We start from the raw sequence: 21,037 nt of genomic DNA, 5'->3' as shown, positions 1-21,037 counted from the left end.
TGTGTACTGCACCGAGCCACTCACAACCCAAGTCTCCCGCGAGTCCACCACACACTAGTAGGTACTACTCGTGCGTACTGGAGTGGCCCAGCATGCGATCACTTGTCGCCGGTCCAGATGTCAAAAGTGCAGCCGCAAAAGGCATGCACTGCTGACCTGACCACTCCAGATCCACACCAACCCACCCAATATCGTTGCAACCGAAAGCTCAGTTCTCTAGCTCATACTATGCCACAATTGTCCAGTTATAGGATACCGGATACATCTGTGCGCACTGTCATCTTGATTTGCCGGCGCACTTGGGCACGTTTTGTCGTAGTTATCTAGATCACTAGGTAGTGCACAACTTTGCTTCGGTAAATTCCAGCCTCAACACGAAGCAAACCTGCACCACTGCACTACTCAATTAGTTCTTGACATTGGTAAGTTCCAGTATATTATTATGCCAGTTTATACTCCCGTGGAAGTACTGCACTTTGAACTGCTTTTTACCGCCCATTGATACTCCGCTCGACATCTTGATCGATCTGGTGCCATCCGACAACTGGCTCTGAGCTAGTGAACCCTATACACGGCTAGTTTCTGTACCCAAAGCCACAAAACAGACTGATATATCTTATACACTTATCCAAAGTTTACCATCACTGATCAAGAGACTGGTACATCAAAGAGTCAAAGTTGTGTGAGTGTGTGACCATGACGTAGTGTGCATGAGAGTTGAAGGGAGAAATTAGCCAGACTAATTCCCAAGTGGTTTGGCTAATCCGGCAATCTGGCCGGCTCTTTTTGCTACTCATACCATACGATCATCCACCACTGAAGTATAAAATAGCATAACATATACCGGAGCTTGTCGTGATCATGCACGCGCCACTAGCGTTGGCATGCACGACGACGTCCATAGCTGTGGTGGAGCTAACCCTCGTGTTGTTTAACTCTTGGAGCAGTATACTAAAAAGGCCAACAAGTTTGGCGAGCAGAGCATGTGTGCCACGGCAGACATCGCCGTGATCCGTGCTAGGACAGCTCTAGGTCAAGACTTTTCAACCGCCCAATCCTTCTTTGAAACTGTCCAATCCAATAGTATATTTTTAACAAAAGGAGTGCCTTAATCCAAAATTTGATCACAAAAGCTTTGCTATTCAACTTGGTGTTATTCCACCGATTGACAATGCAAATAATTAAATCACCAAAAGTGGGGTGGAAATGGAACAAACTAACAATATGGAAAACATACCGTTTGTTTCCAAGCAACAAGATCAAAAGAATTCCGCGCATGGTGAAGTGAAGACTGAAGAAGCGAATATAAAGATACTGCATTGACGAATGACAACGAGCAGGCCAGATAAAGCCACGAAGTTTGGGAGATCGGCAACCATATAAATGCGTCCATTCACGGATTCTAAAGCCAAATTAAGTACATGCTTTTCTTTGCTTAGAGTGAAAGTTCCACATCACTGCATAGAGTAGTAGTGCAGCTTAAGGCACACATGCTGCCGGCCAAATTTTTTGACCTTGGTCAGGCTAGCTGGGTGTGGACAGCTGTGACGCTATTCACACCTAAAGTTGAGACTAAAGGGAGGTTTAGGTCCCTACAAATTGTATCATAATCTCCCTGCAAAAAATATTTGTGTCACAATCTACCTAGGGGCAAACACAACATGAATGTTCCATAATAAATGCTAAATGACAAAATAAAATGTAACAGGGCGCAATCCGTAGATACACCTCCTCCCTCTCTTCCTCCGTGTTTCAAGTGCAGAATAGTGGATAAATGCAACTAAACTGGACACTTGGTTGGTCACAGTGTTACTAGTCTACATTACTACATGCTTAATGGCTAGTACATATGTGTGGTAACATGCAAGCCTTCATTTATTTAGATGTGCGTCGCCTTGCTCGGGCGGCACGGGGGAACCTAGCGCCGCCACCGCAAGGCCCTCCTCTCCCCACTCCCCCGCATCGCCGCCGCCGGAGGGGCCGCCGGCGAAGCCCGCGCGTGCCCCAGGGAAGGTGGCGGCGGGGCATTTTTCCCCTTCCAGCGGCGATGCGCGAGCACGCGGTGGCTGCGTCTTCCCGGAGCGCGCAGGCGGGGCGGAGCGTGGCGAGGTCGCGGGCGAGCGCACGGCGCCGGGGCTGGATGGCGCGGGGGTGTGCTGGTGCGGCGCGAGCAGGCGGTGATTCACGTCGGCGCGGCATGGATCTGGCTGCGTCGGCTGCGGGCGGCGGATGGGATTTCGGGGCGGCGGCCTCGGTCCGGGCTCCGGCGTGACTTGGGCGTGGACGGCGTGCGTGCGCGCGGCGGCGCTCGGTCCCAGATGCGCGTGTGGGGCGCGGTTTGAAGGCCGGACGCGGCAGCGGCTGGCGCGCGGCGGGCGTGGCGACCGGCTGGGCGTGGCGGCTGTGATGCTTTGGAGCGCGAGGTGCGCTGCAGATGGAGGAGCTGCTCTATTTGTGCGGCTCCTATCTGGATCTGGTGTGTGCTAGCTCTTCGATTTGGGTGCTGCACTTCGCGTTGCGGCTTTGGTGGCTGCGGTGGTGGTGGTCGCGGTGGTGCTGCGGTGGTGGATGGCGGCTATGGCCAGGGGGGCGGTGCGTGTCTGCTCATGGTGGATCGTGGGATCCCGTGGCAGATTGAGGTCGGCCTCGGCAGGTGGTGGTTGATGGGCGGCGGTCGGTGGGTGCAGGTGGTCATCTCCGGGAGAAATCCTTGCTCCGGTCTTCTTCGGAGCCGGTGACGGCGGCACCCGCGGGTGCCGCGATCTTTCTTGGAAGCGTCATTGTGGAGGTGCTCCTGCTTCTCCCCACAGCTTTGGCTCCGGAGGGAAACCTCAGATCCGCTGGATCGGGCGATGGAGGCGTCTTCGCGTCTTTCTCCTCCTTGGGGGCATTGTCTCGGAGCCGGCAACGACGGGGAGACCGGTGGATGGCGGCATCTTCGCCGCATGGGTTTTGGCATCTTCGCCGCGTGGTTTGCGGCATCTTCGCCGCGTAGTTTGCTGAGGCGGCCTTTTCAGGGGTGCTGATTTCTGTTTGGCAACGATGATGGCGTCGAGAGGAACTCTGGTCGCGGCTCGGGCTTCGGTAGTCGGATCTTCCCTGCGTGTCCGATGTGCTCTTTAGGGCACGGTCGGCGCAAGTCCTGCATATTTCCCTTGTGATGATCGTCGTCAGAGTCGGAGCTGTCGGTTGTTCGCGCGTGTGGCCTTCTGTTGGCATGTGCCGTCATGGTTTCTGTGCAGCTGTTTGCGGGTTGGCTTTGACGATGAAGGTCTACGGTGAAGTCGGAGTCGCCCGTTCGGAGGTAGCCGGTGATGATGATGATGCTTGCGACTGCTCGGCGGATGCCTTTTCTCTCTGTAGCTTTGTGATCCCATGTCGGTGGCCAGGTTGGCCGGTGGTACCCATTTTATGTGGGTTGGATTGTATCGGTTTTAGCCCGATTTTCCGTCAATTAACCGGGCAATCCTCACTCCTTCTTAATTAATGAAAATGGCAAATCTTTTGCCTCGTTTCAAAAAAAAAATTATTTAGATGTAGGCTCATTTTGCCTCCGGGTGTGTTATGTTACGGTAACACTCCTCATTAACTACATGTCACATAAGCAAATTTATCTTGAGATGCGTTATGTTACTAACTAAGTTACTCTCACTATGACTAGCATCACGCACCTAAAAAATTAACATAGATGCATAATGGCACATACAAATACAAATTCATGTACTTCAAATAGTCAAAGGTGAGTGCTATATTTTGCGCTAGAGGGCGTGGCTTGATTTTTTGGGGGTTAAAATTCAAATTCATAAGGGGAGGGGGTTGTTAAGATATAATGACCTAGCTAGATACTACTGCACTCTAGGTCTTTCACTAAAATATTTATTTGAGGGGTTGAACAATATATATACAGCAGAAAAATAATCATGTCATAATTATACATTGCTTACACAGAATGGGAAACTTGTGTTACTCTTTTCTTTCTGTAGATCAATGTGAGCCTCCCCACTAAACTTGCCATAAATGTAAGCATGCGAGGTCATGGTGTTTCTAATTGAAAATTTTCTTTATACCTTGATTTCCACCTAACATAGGCACAAAAATACAGAAAAAGTGTGAATATATACACTACAAATTTGGTAATTCAAACTCCAAACCCTACAATGTGTTGAAAATATTCAGGAGTAACAGAATTCATTAACAAATACATTTTTCTAGTTTTAAGATTTCAACCTAGTGGCTTAAGTATCAAGCTGCTCGACATCAAACTTACTAAATAAATAGTAATACATGCGAGAGAACATGATAATCCAAAATTACTATGGATCAATCAAACAAATAATTGAAAAATAAAAACTAAATAAATTTTTTCCCTAATATTTAAGACGTAGTAGTTATTTGTGAATTGATAGGAGTGAAATGAAAAACAAAACACTGCACTTTCTCATTAGGTTTTTTGGTAATTTTGGTTAAAAATATTTATTCTATTTTCTATAAAATATATTAAGACGACTAAACGACCAATTAGAACTTGCACAAAATAACATGTATCATTTTATTGCCATGTCATTTAGTGAGAAATTGATTTTAATTTAACAAGTGAGAGCACACATATAATTCAATTAATAAAAGAAATCAATGTTCTCTCTTTAAACAATTCATGAGTCATAACCTCAATATTCATACATACAAAACTTTTTTATATTGTATATGGTGCATGGAATTATATATATATATATTTTTATACATAAAGTTTTGCAAGTATATCTCAAGTAGTATCCCCCCCACCTCGCAAAGCGATTAGGGCAAAGTCCTCCTTCCTTGATCTTCATCTTTGAGCCAGTGGATTCACCTCCCTCTACCTGCCACTCTGGCGACCAGTGGTGGGGAGGGGAATCCTGGTGCCTCAACTCTGACTAGTAGATAGAATAGGATTTTAGTCCTTGCAAGAGCAGCACTGGGGCAGAGGGTGATGCTTCATGAGTCAGTCTTTCGGGCTCCGATCCTCCTCCACTTCGTTCTTCGGGACGGATTAGACGGAGCTTCGGTGTAGCTTCCCGCCGTCTCCTCAGGCAGTGAGGTTAGGGTTACTCGCCATGCGTGCATGACGGTGAGATTTGGTTTAGGTTGTTCATACCAGTTCAAGAGTTCAACAACGACGACTGCGGCTCCAGGGCACGCCCAAAGATTTCCGGGCTGTCATTGGCAAGGTCGGATCGGCTTTGGTATAGGAGAGGTGATAGCGGCACGTCGATGCCTTGTTCTGACGGTGGCATTGTCCGTTTGGTAGTTCAAACACATCAATGGGAGGGGGGGGGTCTGCATATGTAGCTTGCTACATGGGTCCTTGCGCGTCGTCTTAGCGTTGCACTATTGCTAGGGTCTGATGCACCCCAACCAAAGAAAAGTTGAATTGTAGATATTTACTCAAACATCAAATACATTTTTGTAAATAAACATAATCAAAGTTATCACAAATTGTAAATTAATCTTACATTTCCAATCTTGAGTAATTTCGTTTTCTATACTGACTATTTTAAATTAATTTTATATTAAAAATATACTACTAATTTATTCAAGAGTTTTATAATAAAAAACGTGGACATATTGAGGTCTTGACTCATAGTTATTGGGTTAGAGGCATGTGATATTTTTTTTTCTCGTTTCAACGCACAGACTCTTTTGCTAGTTTATATTAAGATATACTAATTTATGCAAGAGTTTTTACTTTTTTTTCTTTTTTTCTTTTTTTCTTTTTTCAAAAAGGGGGGACTCCCCGGCCTCTGCATCAGAACGACACATACAACCACATTTATAGATAAATAAAGATGTTCAACAAGGTCTTTAAAGTCTGAAAACAAATAAACGGCTAGCTCACAAAGAGCCACAACGCCAAAAATAAAAGGCCCAAAAGCCACAACCGGCTGGCAAAACAGAGATAGGTAAACTAATCGTCTATCTTATTACATGACCGCCATCCAAACCGGTTGAAGATATCCCGCGCTACCATCTCCCACCGGACAGATCCAGTAACCAAATGCTCCCTGGCCTCTGTAGGAGTGAGTAAGGACCACATACGGATCAACCCAGTAGCTCGGAATAAAACCTGCAAAAAATGAATAGTTGTTGTTCTGTTAAAAGCCAAATCATTTATGCAGTTCCACATTGCCCATAACGACGCACATACTCCTACGCGAATGTGTCTAGCTGTTTCGGACTCTATCCCAACAAGCCACGTTCCAAATAACGAACTGACCAAATTCGGAGGAGTAATGTTAAAGGCAATTTGCACCGTGTGCCACAAAACTCTCGCCAATGGGCAATCAAAGAATAGGTGCTTGATAGTTTCGTCCCGATCACAGAAACTACACCTAGTAGATCCTGTCCAGTTGCGCTTAACCAAATTATCCTTTGTTAAAATGACTTGTTTATGTACAAACCACATAAACACTTTAATTTTCAAAGGAACCTTGACTTTCCAAACATGTTTGGAACTAGGAATTATACTAGAGTTAATGACGTCGATATACATCGACTTGACTGAGAACTCTCCACATCTAGTAAGCTTCCAACACAACTGATCGGACTGATGAGTTAGCTGAACCTCCATCAGTCTACTCACCAGATGAAGCCATGCTTCCCACTGGTCGCCAACAAGCACCCTCCTAAACTGAATATTAATGGGAATGGACTGCATAATCGTTGCAACAAGAGCATCACGTCGCTGAACAATACGATACAGGGACGGATACTGAAGCGCCAACGGCGTTTCACCAAGCCAAGTATCCTCCCAGAAGCGAGAGGTGTTGCCATTACCGACAATAAACTTTGTTCTATTAAAGAAGGCAACTTTGACTCTCATAAGCCCCTTCCAAAACGGCGAGTCAGTCGATCTCACTGTCGCATGGGACAAAGTCATGGACTGCAGATACTTGTTACGGAGAATCTGCGCCCAAGTTGCCTCAGTCTCAATGGATAACTTATACAGCCACTTACTGAGAAGACATCTGTTCTTGACTTCAAGATTCTCAATACCAAGGCCCCCCTGGTCCTTTGGTCGACAGATGATATCCCATTTGGCGACTCGGTATTTTCTCTTTAGTTCATCACTCTGCCAAAAGAATCGGGATCGATAGAAGTCCAGCCTTTTCTAACCCCAACTGGGATTTCAAAGAAAGATAAGAGAAACATAGGCATACATGTGAGCACCGAATTAATAAGAATCAATCGGCCTCCATATGACATGAGTTTGCCCTTCCAGCAACTCAGTTTCTTCTCAAACCGATCCTCTATGCACTTCCATTCTCTGTTTGTCAGCTTACGATGGTGAATGGGTATACCTAGGTACGTGAAAGGCAATGCTCCCAATTCGCATCCGAACAATTGCTTATAAGCCAAAACAGAACAACTCGCTTTTATGAAAGTTAATCTTCAATCCGGTCAATTGTTCAAATAAGCATAACACCAGCTTCATATTTCTCGCTTTTGCCAAGTCGTGCTCCATGAAGATGATTGTATCATCAGCGTACTGCAGGATGGACACACCACCATCAACTAGATGAGGCACCAAGCCACCCACCTGACCGGCCTCCTTTGCCCTACCTATCAAGATTGCCAACATGTCAACGACGATGTTGAACAGAATAGGAGACATTGGATCACCTTGTCTCGGGCCCTTGTGTGTCTGGAAACAATGACCTATGTCGTCATTCACTTTAATTCCAACACTCCCTTTTTGCGTGAAAGATTCTACCTGGCGTCGCCAAGCTTCATCAAAACCCTTCATGCATAAGGCCTGTTGAAGGAAAGGCCATTTGACTTTATCGTACGCTTTCTCAAAATCCACCTTGAAAACAACACCATCAAGTTTTTTCGTGTGAATCTCATGGAGAGTTTCATGAAGGACCACAACCCCTTCGAGGATGTTCTTGTCCGGCATGAAAGCAGTTTGAGTAGGCTGCACCACATCATTCACAATCTGTGTGAGCCTATTCGTCCCGACCTTGGTAAATTTTTTGAAACTAACATTAAGAAGACAGATGGGTCTGAATTGCTCGATTCTCACAGCCTCTGTCTTCTTAGGAAGCAAGGTTATCATTCCAAAATTCAGCTGAAAAAGGTGAAGCTGGCCAGAGAATAAATCAAGGAACAACGGCAATAGATCCCCTTTAATAATATGCCAGCACTTCTAATAAAACTCAGCCGGGAATCCATCTGGGCCGGGAGCCTTATTATTTTTCATCTGCGAAATGGCCTCAAACACCTCTTTCTCAGAAAAAGGAGCAGCTAAAATATCATTCTCAACAGCAGTAAGTTGAGGCACATCCTCAATCCTAGACTCATCCAGCGACACACAGTTATTCTCTGGAGGCCCAAACAACTGCTTGTAATACTCAGTAATGTATAATTTTAGGTTCTCCTGACCAAGAATCGTTCCTTCATCTTGCTCAAGCTGAAAGATCCGCTTCTTTCTATGCTTGCCATTAGCGATCATGTGGAAGAATTGAGTGTTCGCGTCCCCCTAGACTACTCTTCGGACCTTGGCCCGTAGCGCCCACTTTAATTTTTCCTCACGAAGAAGCTCTTTCAGCCTCATCTCCGCGTCAAGCTTGGCATGAAGCTCCGAGGGTGGCAGAACCGTGGTTTCTGCTTTTACATCTAGGGACTGAATAAGGGTAAGGAGCTGTTCCTTTTCGACCTTATAAATTCCGCTAAGATGCTTAGCCCACCCACGTAGGAAACTTCTCAAGTGCCTAATCTTATTCTGCCAACGCTCAAGCGCAGTCCTACCTCCTGCATCCTTAGCCCATTCTCTGGCTACGAGATCAAAGAAGCCTTCTCTCTCAAACCAAGCAAGCTCGAACGAAAATGTGTTTTTGTTTCCCAAGTGGGTGGCCTCACTAGAGTCAAGAAATAAAGGCGTGTGGTCAGAAATACCACGAGAAAGTGCCTGAACTGTTACAAACGGGAATTTCTGTTCCCATTCGACACTAGCCAGGACTCGATCCAACTTTTCAAACGTCGGATTTGGCATCGCGTTAGCCCAGGTAAACTTTCTTCCCGAAAGCTCTATCTCTCTTAGATCCAAGCTTTCAATGATAAACATGAACGATCATCTGCCGTCAAAGTTATCATTATTCTTCTCATCACGCCTTCTAATGATGTTGAAATCACCCCCCACCAGGATAGGAAGTTGCTTAGAACCGCAAATCCTAACCAGATCAGCCAAGAAATCCGGTTTTAGCTCGGGTTGTGCGGTACCATATACCGCCACCAAAGCCCAGTTAAACCCATCAGCCTTCGACCTCACCTACTTAACAGCAAAATCTCCCATGACCACACTTCATACTTCTAGCGAATCGCATCTAACTCTGAGTAAGATCCCACCCGATCTTCCTCACGGTGGCAGACAATGCCAGTCAAAATCAATACCGCTTGATAAAGTATTAAGAAATTATGGAGAAAAGTTATCTCTACCAGTTTCCGACAATGCGATAAAGTCCAGCCTATGCTCAATAGAGGCCTCTGCAAGAAACCTTCTTTTAGCCAAGTCTTTTAGACCTCTGCTATTCCGAAAGATTCCTTTCATATCTCGTCATGGAATTTTTTAGCCGTTCGGATCCGAGCACTCCTACGCACTGCGGAAACCGGGTATATTTTCTGCTTCCATTTGCGTTTAGGAATGTTCTTACTCTCCATCCGGTCCTCACAACCAGGCTCAGAAGTTCGAACCACAACATTCTCAACACCCCGTCCTCCTCCTCAGGCTCAGGAAGAGGAGGACCAAGATCCACACAAAAATTATCGAGCACCCTGACCCCCAAAGCATCAATATCGGAATCATTTATGGGTTTAACCACAGCTAAGTTGTGAATCATCTCTAAAGCCCGCTCTGCCTCTAAATCCAGGATATCATTAACAGAACTTGAAATCTCACTATCATTACTACCTAGTGAAATTCCTAACTGGTTTGCATTATTAATAATCTCATCATTAGAAAAATGCAAGATGGAATTTGAGGTATTAACCGACATACCAGTAGTGACCTCAACGTCACGAAGCTTGGCCGAACTCATGGCGCACCGCTGCTGTATGTCGTCCACCTCCGGATGATCCTGGAGACGGTAGCTCAACCGTCGCCCCTCAGAAACCGGATCTGGAATACCACCGAACGCAATAACCTCCTCTCGAGTGACCCTGCTCATTGTGGGGCCTCCTGCCCCACCCCGAACATGCAGCCTGTCATCCTCCATTGACGAACCAGCTGGACCGCCGGAAAGTAAAGGGGCGCTCAACGGCACCGGCGGCGTCTGTCGCGCCCCACCACAGAGAGACTGCACCATGCCGGGGGAAGGAGGATCCTGGGCCACCTGCCCGAGCTCCCCATCCACCCCGGCCCTTCGGCCAGAAGGAGTCACCGGCGCCCCAGGAGGGCCGGCCACCCTGGGTGCCCCAGGAGAAGAGGGCCCCGAGTCCACCTGCCCCGAGCCCCCTCCGAAAAGCGGATCCGCCACCTGCAGCTCCGGCCTCGCGAGAGGAGAAGAAGGTGCCGAGGCCACCTACCCCAGACCTCCTCCCAAAGATACAACCTCCATCACCGAGACCTCATCCACCGCGAGAGGAGAAGAGGGCGCCGAGGCCACCTGCCCCGAGCCCCCTTCAAAAGGCGGAACCGCCACCTGCAGCTCCGGCATCGCGACAGACGGAGAGGGAACCGAGACCACCAGCCCCAGACCCCCTCCTGAGTGAAAGACCTCCACCGTCGGGCCCTCGACCTGAGGAAAATCAACGGGCAGATGGGAGGGATCCTCCTCCTCCACACCCCTGACCGGAATCGGCGATGCCCCAAGTACAGGACTCACAGCTTCCTCAAAATCCAAAACAGGTAACGCGTGCTCAAACACCTCATCAGACTCCACCCGCTCACTCCAAAGCCTCGGAGGCGCAGAAGCCGGCTCGAAGGACCCAAATCTTAGAGTAGTCGTAGGCACCGAGGAGGGTGGTACCGTCCCATCCCCGGACGTCTGAGAAACGGATCCCGGTGCAGTGGACGACTCTCGTCCAGCATCATCAACCGGCGTCTCCTTAAGCCCCGAACTATCATCTCCCTCGTGCATATCAATATCAGTCCCGTTAACCGCCTTGGCGAACAGACTCTCATCCTCAAACTCAATCACGAGGTTATAAATTTGGCCTTGATATGCCCACTTGACCACCTCAGGCACGTACTCAATATCCAGAACACTGACCAGCAGTTGGGCTATCCCGTGAGCTCTAGTAAAAGCCATATCCACTCTCTCCGGTCTCCCCACCATAATGCCCAAACTAGCCACGACCCGAGCATCCTGCATCGGCTTCAAGGGAGCCCCGGAAAAATGCAGCCAAACCTGAGTAAGAGGCTTACCCTAAGGCTTGGCCCTCTTCCACTCATGAAACTCAAGGATACAATCTGTACCCAGCACTTTGCACATCCCAAAACTCAGAAGTCTCTACAGGTCCTCAACCGAAGGGAACTCAACCCTAAATAGTTTTTCCTCGAGACTAACAAGCTCTCACTGGAAGTCACCTGGAGCTAACTCCTTCAGCCTCTGCACAATCTGTGTCTCAGAGACCTCTCCTCTGGTAACTTTGACTATCCCAGTTGTCAAACTCAGGGTCTCGTCAGGAACCTCCCTCTCAGTAGGAGACTCAAAGAACGCGAGTTCAACACAGTACACTCCATACATCATGAGAGACGGTGCCTGGTCTCGCAAAATCGAAGAATCCCCGTATCATCTGCCGGTTTGCCACAAGTGCCACAAAGTTCAGCCACACACTCAGCAATAAAATGACCTTTCTCACCACATCTATAGCACAACATTTTCTCTTTCTTACGCGCCCACTTGGACGCCCTCTCCGAATCAGCCCTGTCTGTCGCCTCCACTGACGCTGTCAACACGGTCTCAGTCCTGGGTATCTCAGCATTAGCAAGCGCCGACACCACCTCCATAGCCTGACCTGACAACACCGGCTCCTCAACAGTCCCATCAACGGCCATCTGCTCGACAACAGGCGGAGGAGGCTGTCGTGGGCGGTACCGGCCACCTCGACCACCTCGACCACCGCGATGACCGCGGAAACCACCCCGCCGTCGATAGCCCGGGCCAGACGCCCCCTCAACAAAACCCCCTGTGGGTCCCAAAAACGGTCGCTCCACCGAGCCGTCGCTCTGTCAAGCATATCCTCGACCACCCGGCAAGTTTTTACGTTGCTCAACATTCCAACCGGCATCTCGCAGCCGGCTCCAAGCATGATTGGTGCTGCAGGAGGGGTAGTCGCAGCAACGCCAGTGTTGCAGCCTTGCAGGTTGCCTACGGCCAGTGCTACAACTACAGAGATCTTGTCGAGGTTGTTTTAGCATACGGTCGGTGTTGCACCACAAAATCTCGTTGGCGGCTGTAACCTGTGGCGGATGGGTGTTGCAACAACAATCGTATCGCCGGACACACTGCAATATTGCTCGGTGAAATCGCTGGACACGCTGCACTGGAGTGCCCTAGCACACGTACTAGTCGCCGGTCCGGATGTCAAAAGTGCATTGCATGCGCAGAAATGGATGGATGCAGTGCCGACCTGAGTCCTGACAACTCAAAACCCGCACCAACCCACCCAATATTGCTCAACCGATCAAAAGCTCAGTTCTCTAGCTCATATTATGCCACAATTGTCTAACTAGGATACCGTATCACTGGGTAGTGCACAACTTTGCTTCGGTAACTTCCAGCCTCAAGATCGAAGCAGCATTAGTGCTTAGTTCTTGAGTTGTTCTCTCTAATGTTGAACTGCTTTTTTACCACCCTTTATACTCCGTTTGACATCTTGATCCGGTGCCATCCGACAGGTAACTATGAGCTAGTGAGCCGATGTGCTTCTCCCTAAAGTGAGTCTGATATATGTTAATCTTCTAGACTCTTATCGAAAGTTTACCATCAGTGATCAAGAGACTTCTACACTAGAGTCCAAAGCCATGACGTTGTGTATGGATGAGTGTTGAAGGGAGACGACTCATCAACTAATTTCCAAGTGGTTTGACTACTCCGGCAAACTGGCCTGCTCTTTGCAATCATTCACCACTGGAGTATAAACTAGCAGAGCTTGTCATGATCATGCGCGAGCCACTGGCGATGGCATGCGCGACAACCTTCCTTTAGTGTTGTTTAACTCTTGGAGCAGTCGCAAAAACAGTAGTACAATAGAGGCAGAAGTTTGGCAGGCACTGTGTGTGTGCCACGCCAGACACCGCCGTGATCGGTGCTAGGACAGCTCTACGTCAAGACTTTTCACCCGCCTAATCCTTTCTTGGAACTGCCTAATCCAATATTTAATCACACAAGCTTTAGCATTAGTACTTGTTTTATTCCACAGATGGACGATGCAAGTTGTTAAATCACAAAAGATACGGAAGTGGAATAAATTAATATGAAAAACATACCCTTTTTCTTCCAAAGAACAAGATGGAAATTATTCCACGTCGCAGAGAGGTGAGGAGCCAAGACAAAGAAGCAGCATTGACGACAATGCTGAAAAAAGCAACAAAGTTTGGGAGATCCCCATCCATGCATGGATTCCAAAATCCAAATTAAGTATATACCCTTTTCTTAGCTTAGAGTTAAAGTTCACTGTCACTAAGGCTGGTCATAGTGGGGAGTATCATATACTAGTATCATGCATATGATACTAGTGTATGATACTATATCCATAGTGCATAGTATCATAGATTAGTATCATAGATGATCTCATTTATTATCATGCATGACACATAGTAGCATTACATTTATTATGTTACGGTATCTACCTATGTTACTATGATCATCTCTCTCTTCTTTAATTGGCTGCCACATAAGCATGTTTGCGGGTCCCAAGTGCATGATACTACTTATGTTACCCCCACTATGGCCAGCCTAACAAAGTAGTAGTACTGATTAAGGCAAACATGCCGCCGGCCTAATTTGTTGACCTAGGTCAGGCTAGCTAGGAATGGCCAGCTGCGGCGCTGTTCACACCTGGGCTTAAGAGTAAATGAAGGTTTACATCTTATAATTTGTAGGGTTATTGCTTAATTGATTTTTAATGTTGTCGCTAAGTCCAACATTAAACTCCATAATGCGAACCTGACCCACATGGCTACATGTTAATTGTGGCTTTTGAAATCGTGTCCCGAGTTGGAATGTCGATCGATATTTTTTTCTTTTCAGCATAAATTTTTTCGATCTGGTAAAAGTGAAATTAGTGCTATATGAGTGAAATGAGGCATAAGTATTGTAGACACCGGACAAAGCAATGGTTTATCCAAACTTCAAGTGGCTGATTCTCAATTGATTTTGATCTGGGACACCAATTAAGCTATTAGGTTGCTCCCAATGTTCAATGTTGGCGTCGTCTCTTAGTTCGTTGAATCAGGTGGTTATCTACTCCCCATGTTCAATGTTGGAGTATGTAGCAGATAATGAATGAAGAGATGATGAAACTGTCCCTTATTGTAGATATGGTCTCTATGTAATCATTCAATCAAACTCAAGCAATCTTAATAAAAGTGGAGACAGACATATAAGTGTCACCATTCCTATCTTTCTACCAAGGAAATAGGAATTTTTCGATAAAGGGCGCTTTTATTATCTCGAAATGTAGCATCAAGCGGATACAAAACATTGTGAGTAACACCCGGCCTCTGCATAACTAGGATGCACACAGCCCAACACGAAAAGTCTGACAAAATGAATGAAAAAAACGACAAATCGGCGACAGTAGAGTCCTATAGACCGACACTATGCCTATGTCGCAAGGGATGGTGGACCGATCCGGAGATTATGCTGCCACCCATGTTGGGTAAAAACCACCGTAGCCACCTGCTCCAACCGCGTACACACCGCCTTGAATAGCGGTTGGTACTCCACTTGTTGTAGCGTAGACCACGTACGAAGCGAGTGCGTACAACGGAAAATAACCTGCAAAGGAGAAGCATTTTTATCATTGAAAACCAAATCATTTCTATATAGCCAAAGCGACCATAGTAAGGCGTATGCTCCCACCCATATTAGCGTTTTGAATCTATTTGGAATACCGTCCAACCAGTGACCAAAAATATTGGCGACACTTGTGGGCGGATACAAATTTGACGCTATTTGGATGATTGACCATGTAGTACGTGCAAACTTGCATTGGAAAAAGAGGTGTTTGATTGTCTCTTCATGAGTACAAAAACAACACTTCTTACTCCCTGGCCAGTTGCGTCGTGCGAGGTTGTCTTTGGTTAGAACAACTCCCCTACGAAGATACCACATGAAGATTTTAACTTTTAGTGGATTCTTCGACTTCCAGATTTTCTTATTGTTACTCACCGGTACCTCAGAATGCATGAGTGCACGGTACATAGAGTCTACTGTGAATGACCCTGATGTAGTAAGGTTCCAGTGAAACACATCCCGGCCTTGTCTAATATTAATCGAATCCAGACGAGATAAAAGATTATGCCATGACATAAGTCGGGGGCCAATCAAATCCCGCCTAAACGAAATATTGGGTGGGGATGAACTGAGCACTTGCGCAATAGTATTATTCTTTTCGCGAGCAATGTTGTATAGGGCTGGATATTGTTCTCGAAGACTGGCATTGCCTAGCCAGATGTCTTCCCAGAAACGAACCTCCGACCCGTCCCTTATCGCGAAAGACCCAAAGCGAAAGAGATGTTTCTTTGCCGCCATTAGGCCAGCCCAAAAGTGCGAGTCGCCAGGTGTCCAATATGCCTGAGACACTGCCTTTTGGCCTAGATACTTGTTGCGTAGCATGGTTTGCCAAACACCATCCTCAGTAAGAAGTTTGAACAACCATTTATTAAGTAAGGCCTCATTCTTGATTTGCAAGTCATGAATTCCAAGGCCACCTTGGTCTTTCGGCCTACAAACCACACTCCATTTGGCCAGTCTATATTTTTTCTTTTCACCATCTCCTTGCCAAAAGAATCTGGATCTAAAATAGTCCAGTCTTTGGAGGACCCCTTTTGGGAGTTGGAAGAAAGAAAGCATATAGAGAACCATATTTGTGAGGACAGAGTTAATCAAAACCAGCCGTCCTCCAACCGAGAGCAATTTGCCTTTCCAACTGCTCAATCGTTTCTCTAGCCGCTCCTCTACATGCTTCCACTCCGCAACGGTGAGACGCCGATAATGAATCGGTATTCCCAAATATTTAATCGGGAATTGGCCATGTGCACAACCAAACAGGTCAGCATATTCGGCCACCGCCTCAGTGGCTTCTCCAAAGCAGAAAAGTTCACTTTTATGGAAGTTTATTTTAAGACCCGACATTTGCTCAAACGCTGACAACAAGAGTTTAAGGTTTCGAGCCTTGTCCAGGTCATGTTCCATAAAGAGAATCGTGTCATCTGCATATTGCAGAATAGAAAGACCGCCATCCACAAGGTGTGGCACTACTCCTGCAATCCGGCCGTCCTGCTTGGCGCGCTCAATCAGAATAGCCAACATGTCAGCGACAATGTTAAATAACATTGGAGACATGGAGTCACCCTGTCGTAATCCTTTTTTTGTTGAAAGTAATGGCCTACATCATCATTGATTTTGATGGCCACACTACACCAAGGAAATAGGAATGGTGGCACCGAGAGTGGGATTTTTATCATGCACATGATATCCAGCGTCCGATGTTGTTTAAGGTTCATATTACGTTTCTGGTTTTTGACAATGGTTGTCTCGTGTATAAAATCTTGTTTTTGTTACATTTTTGTTTTAAAATGTATCATAGCGATTTGTTGGGTACCAGCAAATCCACACAGAAACAAGTTCACTCATATTCGTTGGTATTCAATGAAACCTTATGATGCATTTTAAAGCAAGAAAAGGTCACTAAAAAAATAACGCGCTATAGTGTTCTGAGCAACGTCTCGCTAAATAAAATTAGGGTAAAATCATTCATTATAGCGTGATATAGCTTCGCTAAATTGAATTTTAAGGACTGCGCTTGTGATACTACCATGCTATTTTTTCCTTAAAAAAAACTAACGTAACATAAATTATGCAGTACTGTAAAACAAACAAACATTGCAAAATTTCGGAAAACATAGTATGAATCCCAAAGCAACGAACGACGAATGCATGCACGGTATGGTAGAACATCATTTGGCTGGTGGTGCCACCTCTGTTAATTGGGTACAGCGAGTCAGCAACATAACCGGAAATATCCCCTATAAATACATCGGGGCACGTAGCTAATTAGCTATCCTAGCCGGCACACACTACACACCACACTACATACTCAAGTCAGAAACTTCTCTTGTGTAGTGTACGTAGCTAGCTCTAGGCATCATCAATGTCGATGACATCATCCAAGCATGTCTTCGGTTCCTACGGCATCATGGCGTTGCTCTTCTTCGCCGCGGCTCTTGTTACAGCGGATCTTTCCGCTGAATTCTACGACGAAAGCTGCCCGGACGCTCTGGACATCATCGAGGACGCCGTGAGGGCCGCCGTCTCCAAAGAATCCCGCATGGGCGCGTCGCTGCTCCGCCTCCATTTCCACGACTGCTTCGTCAATGCAAGTGTCTTCTTCATACGCTCGTCGCCTTCATAAGATTTCTCTTTCCGGCAGGACTAACCATTGACCGGCGGACTTGTACAGGGCTGTGACGGGTCGGTGCTGCTCGATGGCGCCACCGGCGAGAAGAATGCGGTGCCAAACAAGAACTCCCTTCGCGGCTTCGAGCTGGTCGACGACATCAAGGCGCAGCTCGAGGAAGCGTGCGCCAAGGTGGTGTCCTGCGCAGACATCCTCGCCGTCGCCGCCCGTGACTCCGTTGTCGCGGTAAGCAGCACCATACAAGCTTCACAATTCAGATCAAAGCTCAAAACTACGTACTTGCTTAATTCTGTTATGAACTCCGATCAACTGCAGCTGGGCGGGCCTACCTGGGACGTGGAGCTAGGCAGAAGGGACGGGACGACGACGAGCCAGGACGCCGCGAACAGCGACCTCCCGGCGCCGACCTCCGACCTCGGCGCCCTGACCAAGGCATTCTCAACCAAGGGCCTCACCCAGAAGGACATGGTGGCGCTCTCCGGCGCGCACACCATCGGGCAGGCCCGGTGCGTCAACTTCCGCGGCCGCCTCTACAACGAGACCGCACCCAGCCTGGACGCGACGCTCGCCACGTCGCTGAAGCCGAGGTGCCCAGCGACGGACGGCACCGGCGACGACAACACCTCGCCGCTGGACCCCTCCACGTCCTACGTGTTCGACAACTTCTACTACAAGAACCTCCTGCGCAACAAGGGCCTGCTGCACTCGGACCAGCAGCTGTTCAGCGGCGGCGGCTCGGCCGACGCGCAGACCACCGCCTACGCGTCCGGCATGGGTGCCGGCTTCTTCGACGACTTCCGCGACGCCATGGTGAAGATGGGCGGCATCGGCGTGCTCACCGGGTCGAGCGGGCAGGTCAGGGTGAACTGCAGGAAGGCCAACTGAAGTAGTCAACTGTGCCAGGCTTCTCAGTATGGTGATCATGTCAACTGTCATGTTGTGTGTGTGATGATGAGTTCTGCTTCCAACGGTTGCAGTACTACAAATACAATGATAACAAACAAGGAATAATAAGATCACATGAAGCTGCTTGAGTGTGGATGCATCTTACTCGATTTTGTGCACTATATAAGTTTGATGATCTGATTTTTAATTTTCTTCCAGACGAACCAGATCTTTCAATTAGTGTGCTGAAAGTTCGAAGAATTTGCCAACGAGCTGGGCCTAATTTGTGCCGCGCTACACGTTACGGAATTGGGCGGTCTGTCAAAAACTCAAAACTCAAAGTGGAAGCACGGCCCTGTCGACTTGCCTAGCACATAGGATACGGCCAACTCCTGGTAGTTTCTAAAATATAGTGTCTTAAGTTCTGATTAGTACCACATTGCCTGGATATGAAAGAAGAGTCGGTGGGGAAGGATACAAAAGAAGGAGCAAGCCTTCACGACAAGTCATACCTTTCTCGGTCTTTTGGCTATGATCAAATGTAGTACCTGTTCTTATCAATTTAATATCTAACTAGACAATTGCCCGTGCGTTACAACGAGAGTATAAACATTCTAGTAGATTAGCCCGTGACGGCGCGTCCATTATTATATTGACGCGCTAAAATATTAGCAAATTCTTGTATGCAATCGCCATGATTTATTTGTCATTTTATTGTTAAGCACTTATTTGATTAAAATTTAATGACTTACCAAACAAAATATGTTTTTATTTTGGTAAGTCAATAAAACATGATACAATTGGTTCTATTTTAGGGAGGATGGATGGGAGAAAAATCAGAGATGAGAGAAAAAAATTAAAAGAGGAGATGGAAAGAGCGGAACATATACAAGGAAGGTTGGACGAAAAAGAGGTGAAGTGGGAAACTTATGTTCTTTTTAAGTAGTAGTAGAGATTGATGTGCTAAAATCTTAGCAAGTTTTCTTTATGCAATCGCCATGATTTACCTACCATTTTAGTGTAAGCACTTATTTGGTAAGAATTTAATGACTTACCAAATAAAATAAGTTTTTATTTCGGTAAGTTAATGAAAAATGAAACAATTGATCCTATTTAGGTAGAATGGATGGGAGAAAAATCATAGATGTGAGGAAAAGGTCAAAGAGGAGAAGGAAAGAGTGGGCGAAAAAAGGTGAAATGGGAACTTTATGTTCTTTTTAAGTAGTAGAGATAGAGATGGAGAAGAGATTATGAAAAAATTGATGCACAAAGTTGGAGGTGCCTTTACACGGGTTTCAGCTTTAGATATTTCCAAATTTCTGGTGTGGACATGTTTGTATGCCTTTTTTTACTTTATCTTTAATATGTATATGGTGTGCAACATCTTCTCCTTTATTAATCCCATTTTAATTAGGTGTCAATTGACGGGCATGACAGTCCGGAATTTCATTTAATGGAGGCATGCATGTCCCTCCTTTAATTTCGGCATTTGATTTTTTTGTTTCCCAGAATCCTAGATAATCAAAGCCCATGATAATTATTAGGGAATCAATTAGCGCCATGACAACCCACAATTCCATTGAATGGAGGCTCCTTTATTTCTGGCAATTGAATCAATTTTTTTAATTAGAGCCAACCTTCTTTTATTGGGGCGCTCATGTCCTCAATTATCGGGTCTTTCTCTTGACATGTGCAGTCAAGGGCACAAACAGTAGAACATAGCAGGCCCAGTGGCCCATGCAAGGGATAAACAAAAAAAATAGAAACAATGCGCAGCCCACGCACCAGGAAATATGTATTGCAGGTTGATTTTTAGAATAGCAAGGTACTTTTTTTGCAAAATGTCATGACGGACTAAGAATACATATTTGCTTTATTATTAGGTAAAGATATGTGGATTTACATGTCGACATAATATTAAATTATTTTTTTGTGGGAGAGGATCCACATGTAGCTTGCTACAGGGATCCACGAGTATCACCCTAGCGGTGCACTACTGCTAGGGCTAGTGCACCCCAACAAAATTAAAGTAAAATTGTTCTTATCTCTATAAAAGTTAAATTGTTCTCAAAATAATATTCATTTAGAAATATTTATTAAATCATCAATATTCTTTACGAACATAATTATCATAAATTATTTACTTAATTTTTACACACCCAAACTTGAAATTATAGAAGATTCATTTAGAGACTTATTAAACCAGGGACAACATGGTGGATGAAGGTTCAGAGAACAGGTAATTAATCGGCTCAATTAGTGAGATTTTAGTGCTCGTTGGTTAGCTAAATTTTCTCTTTCAAATTTTCCCCACCTGGATGGAGTGGTGATGTTGTCCATTTTTAAAAGACTTTTCGAATTGGATGTACTAATTCATGCCCTATGCAAACATAATATCTCCAACTATTTTGACCTGTACGCATTTGTAACCAAAATTGATGCCCTTTTGAAACTAAATCTAAAATTAGTATATATTAAATACAAATGGCATTCTCTCTTTATGATTTACATGTTTTTTTGTTAGGGTTGT

At 46.0% G+C, this 21,037-nt stretch overlaps 1 protein-coding gene and 2 pseudogenes across 1 annotated transcript; all 3 read left to right on the top strand.

The window, feature by feature from the left end:
• The first annotated feature begins 17,281 nt into the window (after positions 1–17,281).
• LOC123042395 (peroxidase 2) lies at positions 17,282–18,663 on the top strand. Its single transcript, XM_044464860.1, has 3 exons — positions 17,282–17,580; positions 17,665–17,847; positions 17,938–18,663. The coding sequence occupies exons 1-3, from the start codon at positions 17,356–17,358 to the stop codon at positions 18,505–18,507; spliced, it is 978 nt and encodes a 325-aa protein (XP_044320795.1). The 5' UTR covers positions 17,282–17,355; the 3' UTR covers positions 18,508–18,663.
• A 352-nt stretch (positions 18,664–19,015) lies between these two features.
• Positions 19,016–19,176, top strand: LOC123047694 (uncharacterized; annotated as a pseudogene).
• Positions 19,177–20,371: 1,195 nt separating this feature from the next.
• LOC123047693 (uncharacterized) lies at positions 20,372–20,526 on the top strand (annotated as a pseudogene).
• Positions 20,527–21,037: the final 511 nt, after the last annotated feature.

This window comes from Triticum aestivum, chromosome 2B (genome assembly GCF_018294505.1).
Source record: "Triticum aestivum cultivar Chinese Spring chromosome 2B, IWGSC CS RefSeq v2.1, whole genome shotgun sequence".
Classification (NCBI taxonomy): Eukaryota; Viridiplantae; Streptophyta; class Magnoliopsida; order Poales; family Poaceae; genus Triticum; species Triticum aestivum.
The sequence above is the reverse complement of the archived record's forward strand: the minus strand, read 5'-3'. Positions and strand labels throughout refer to the sequence as shown.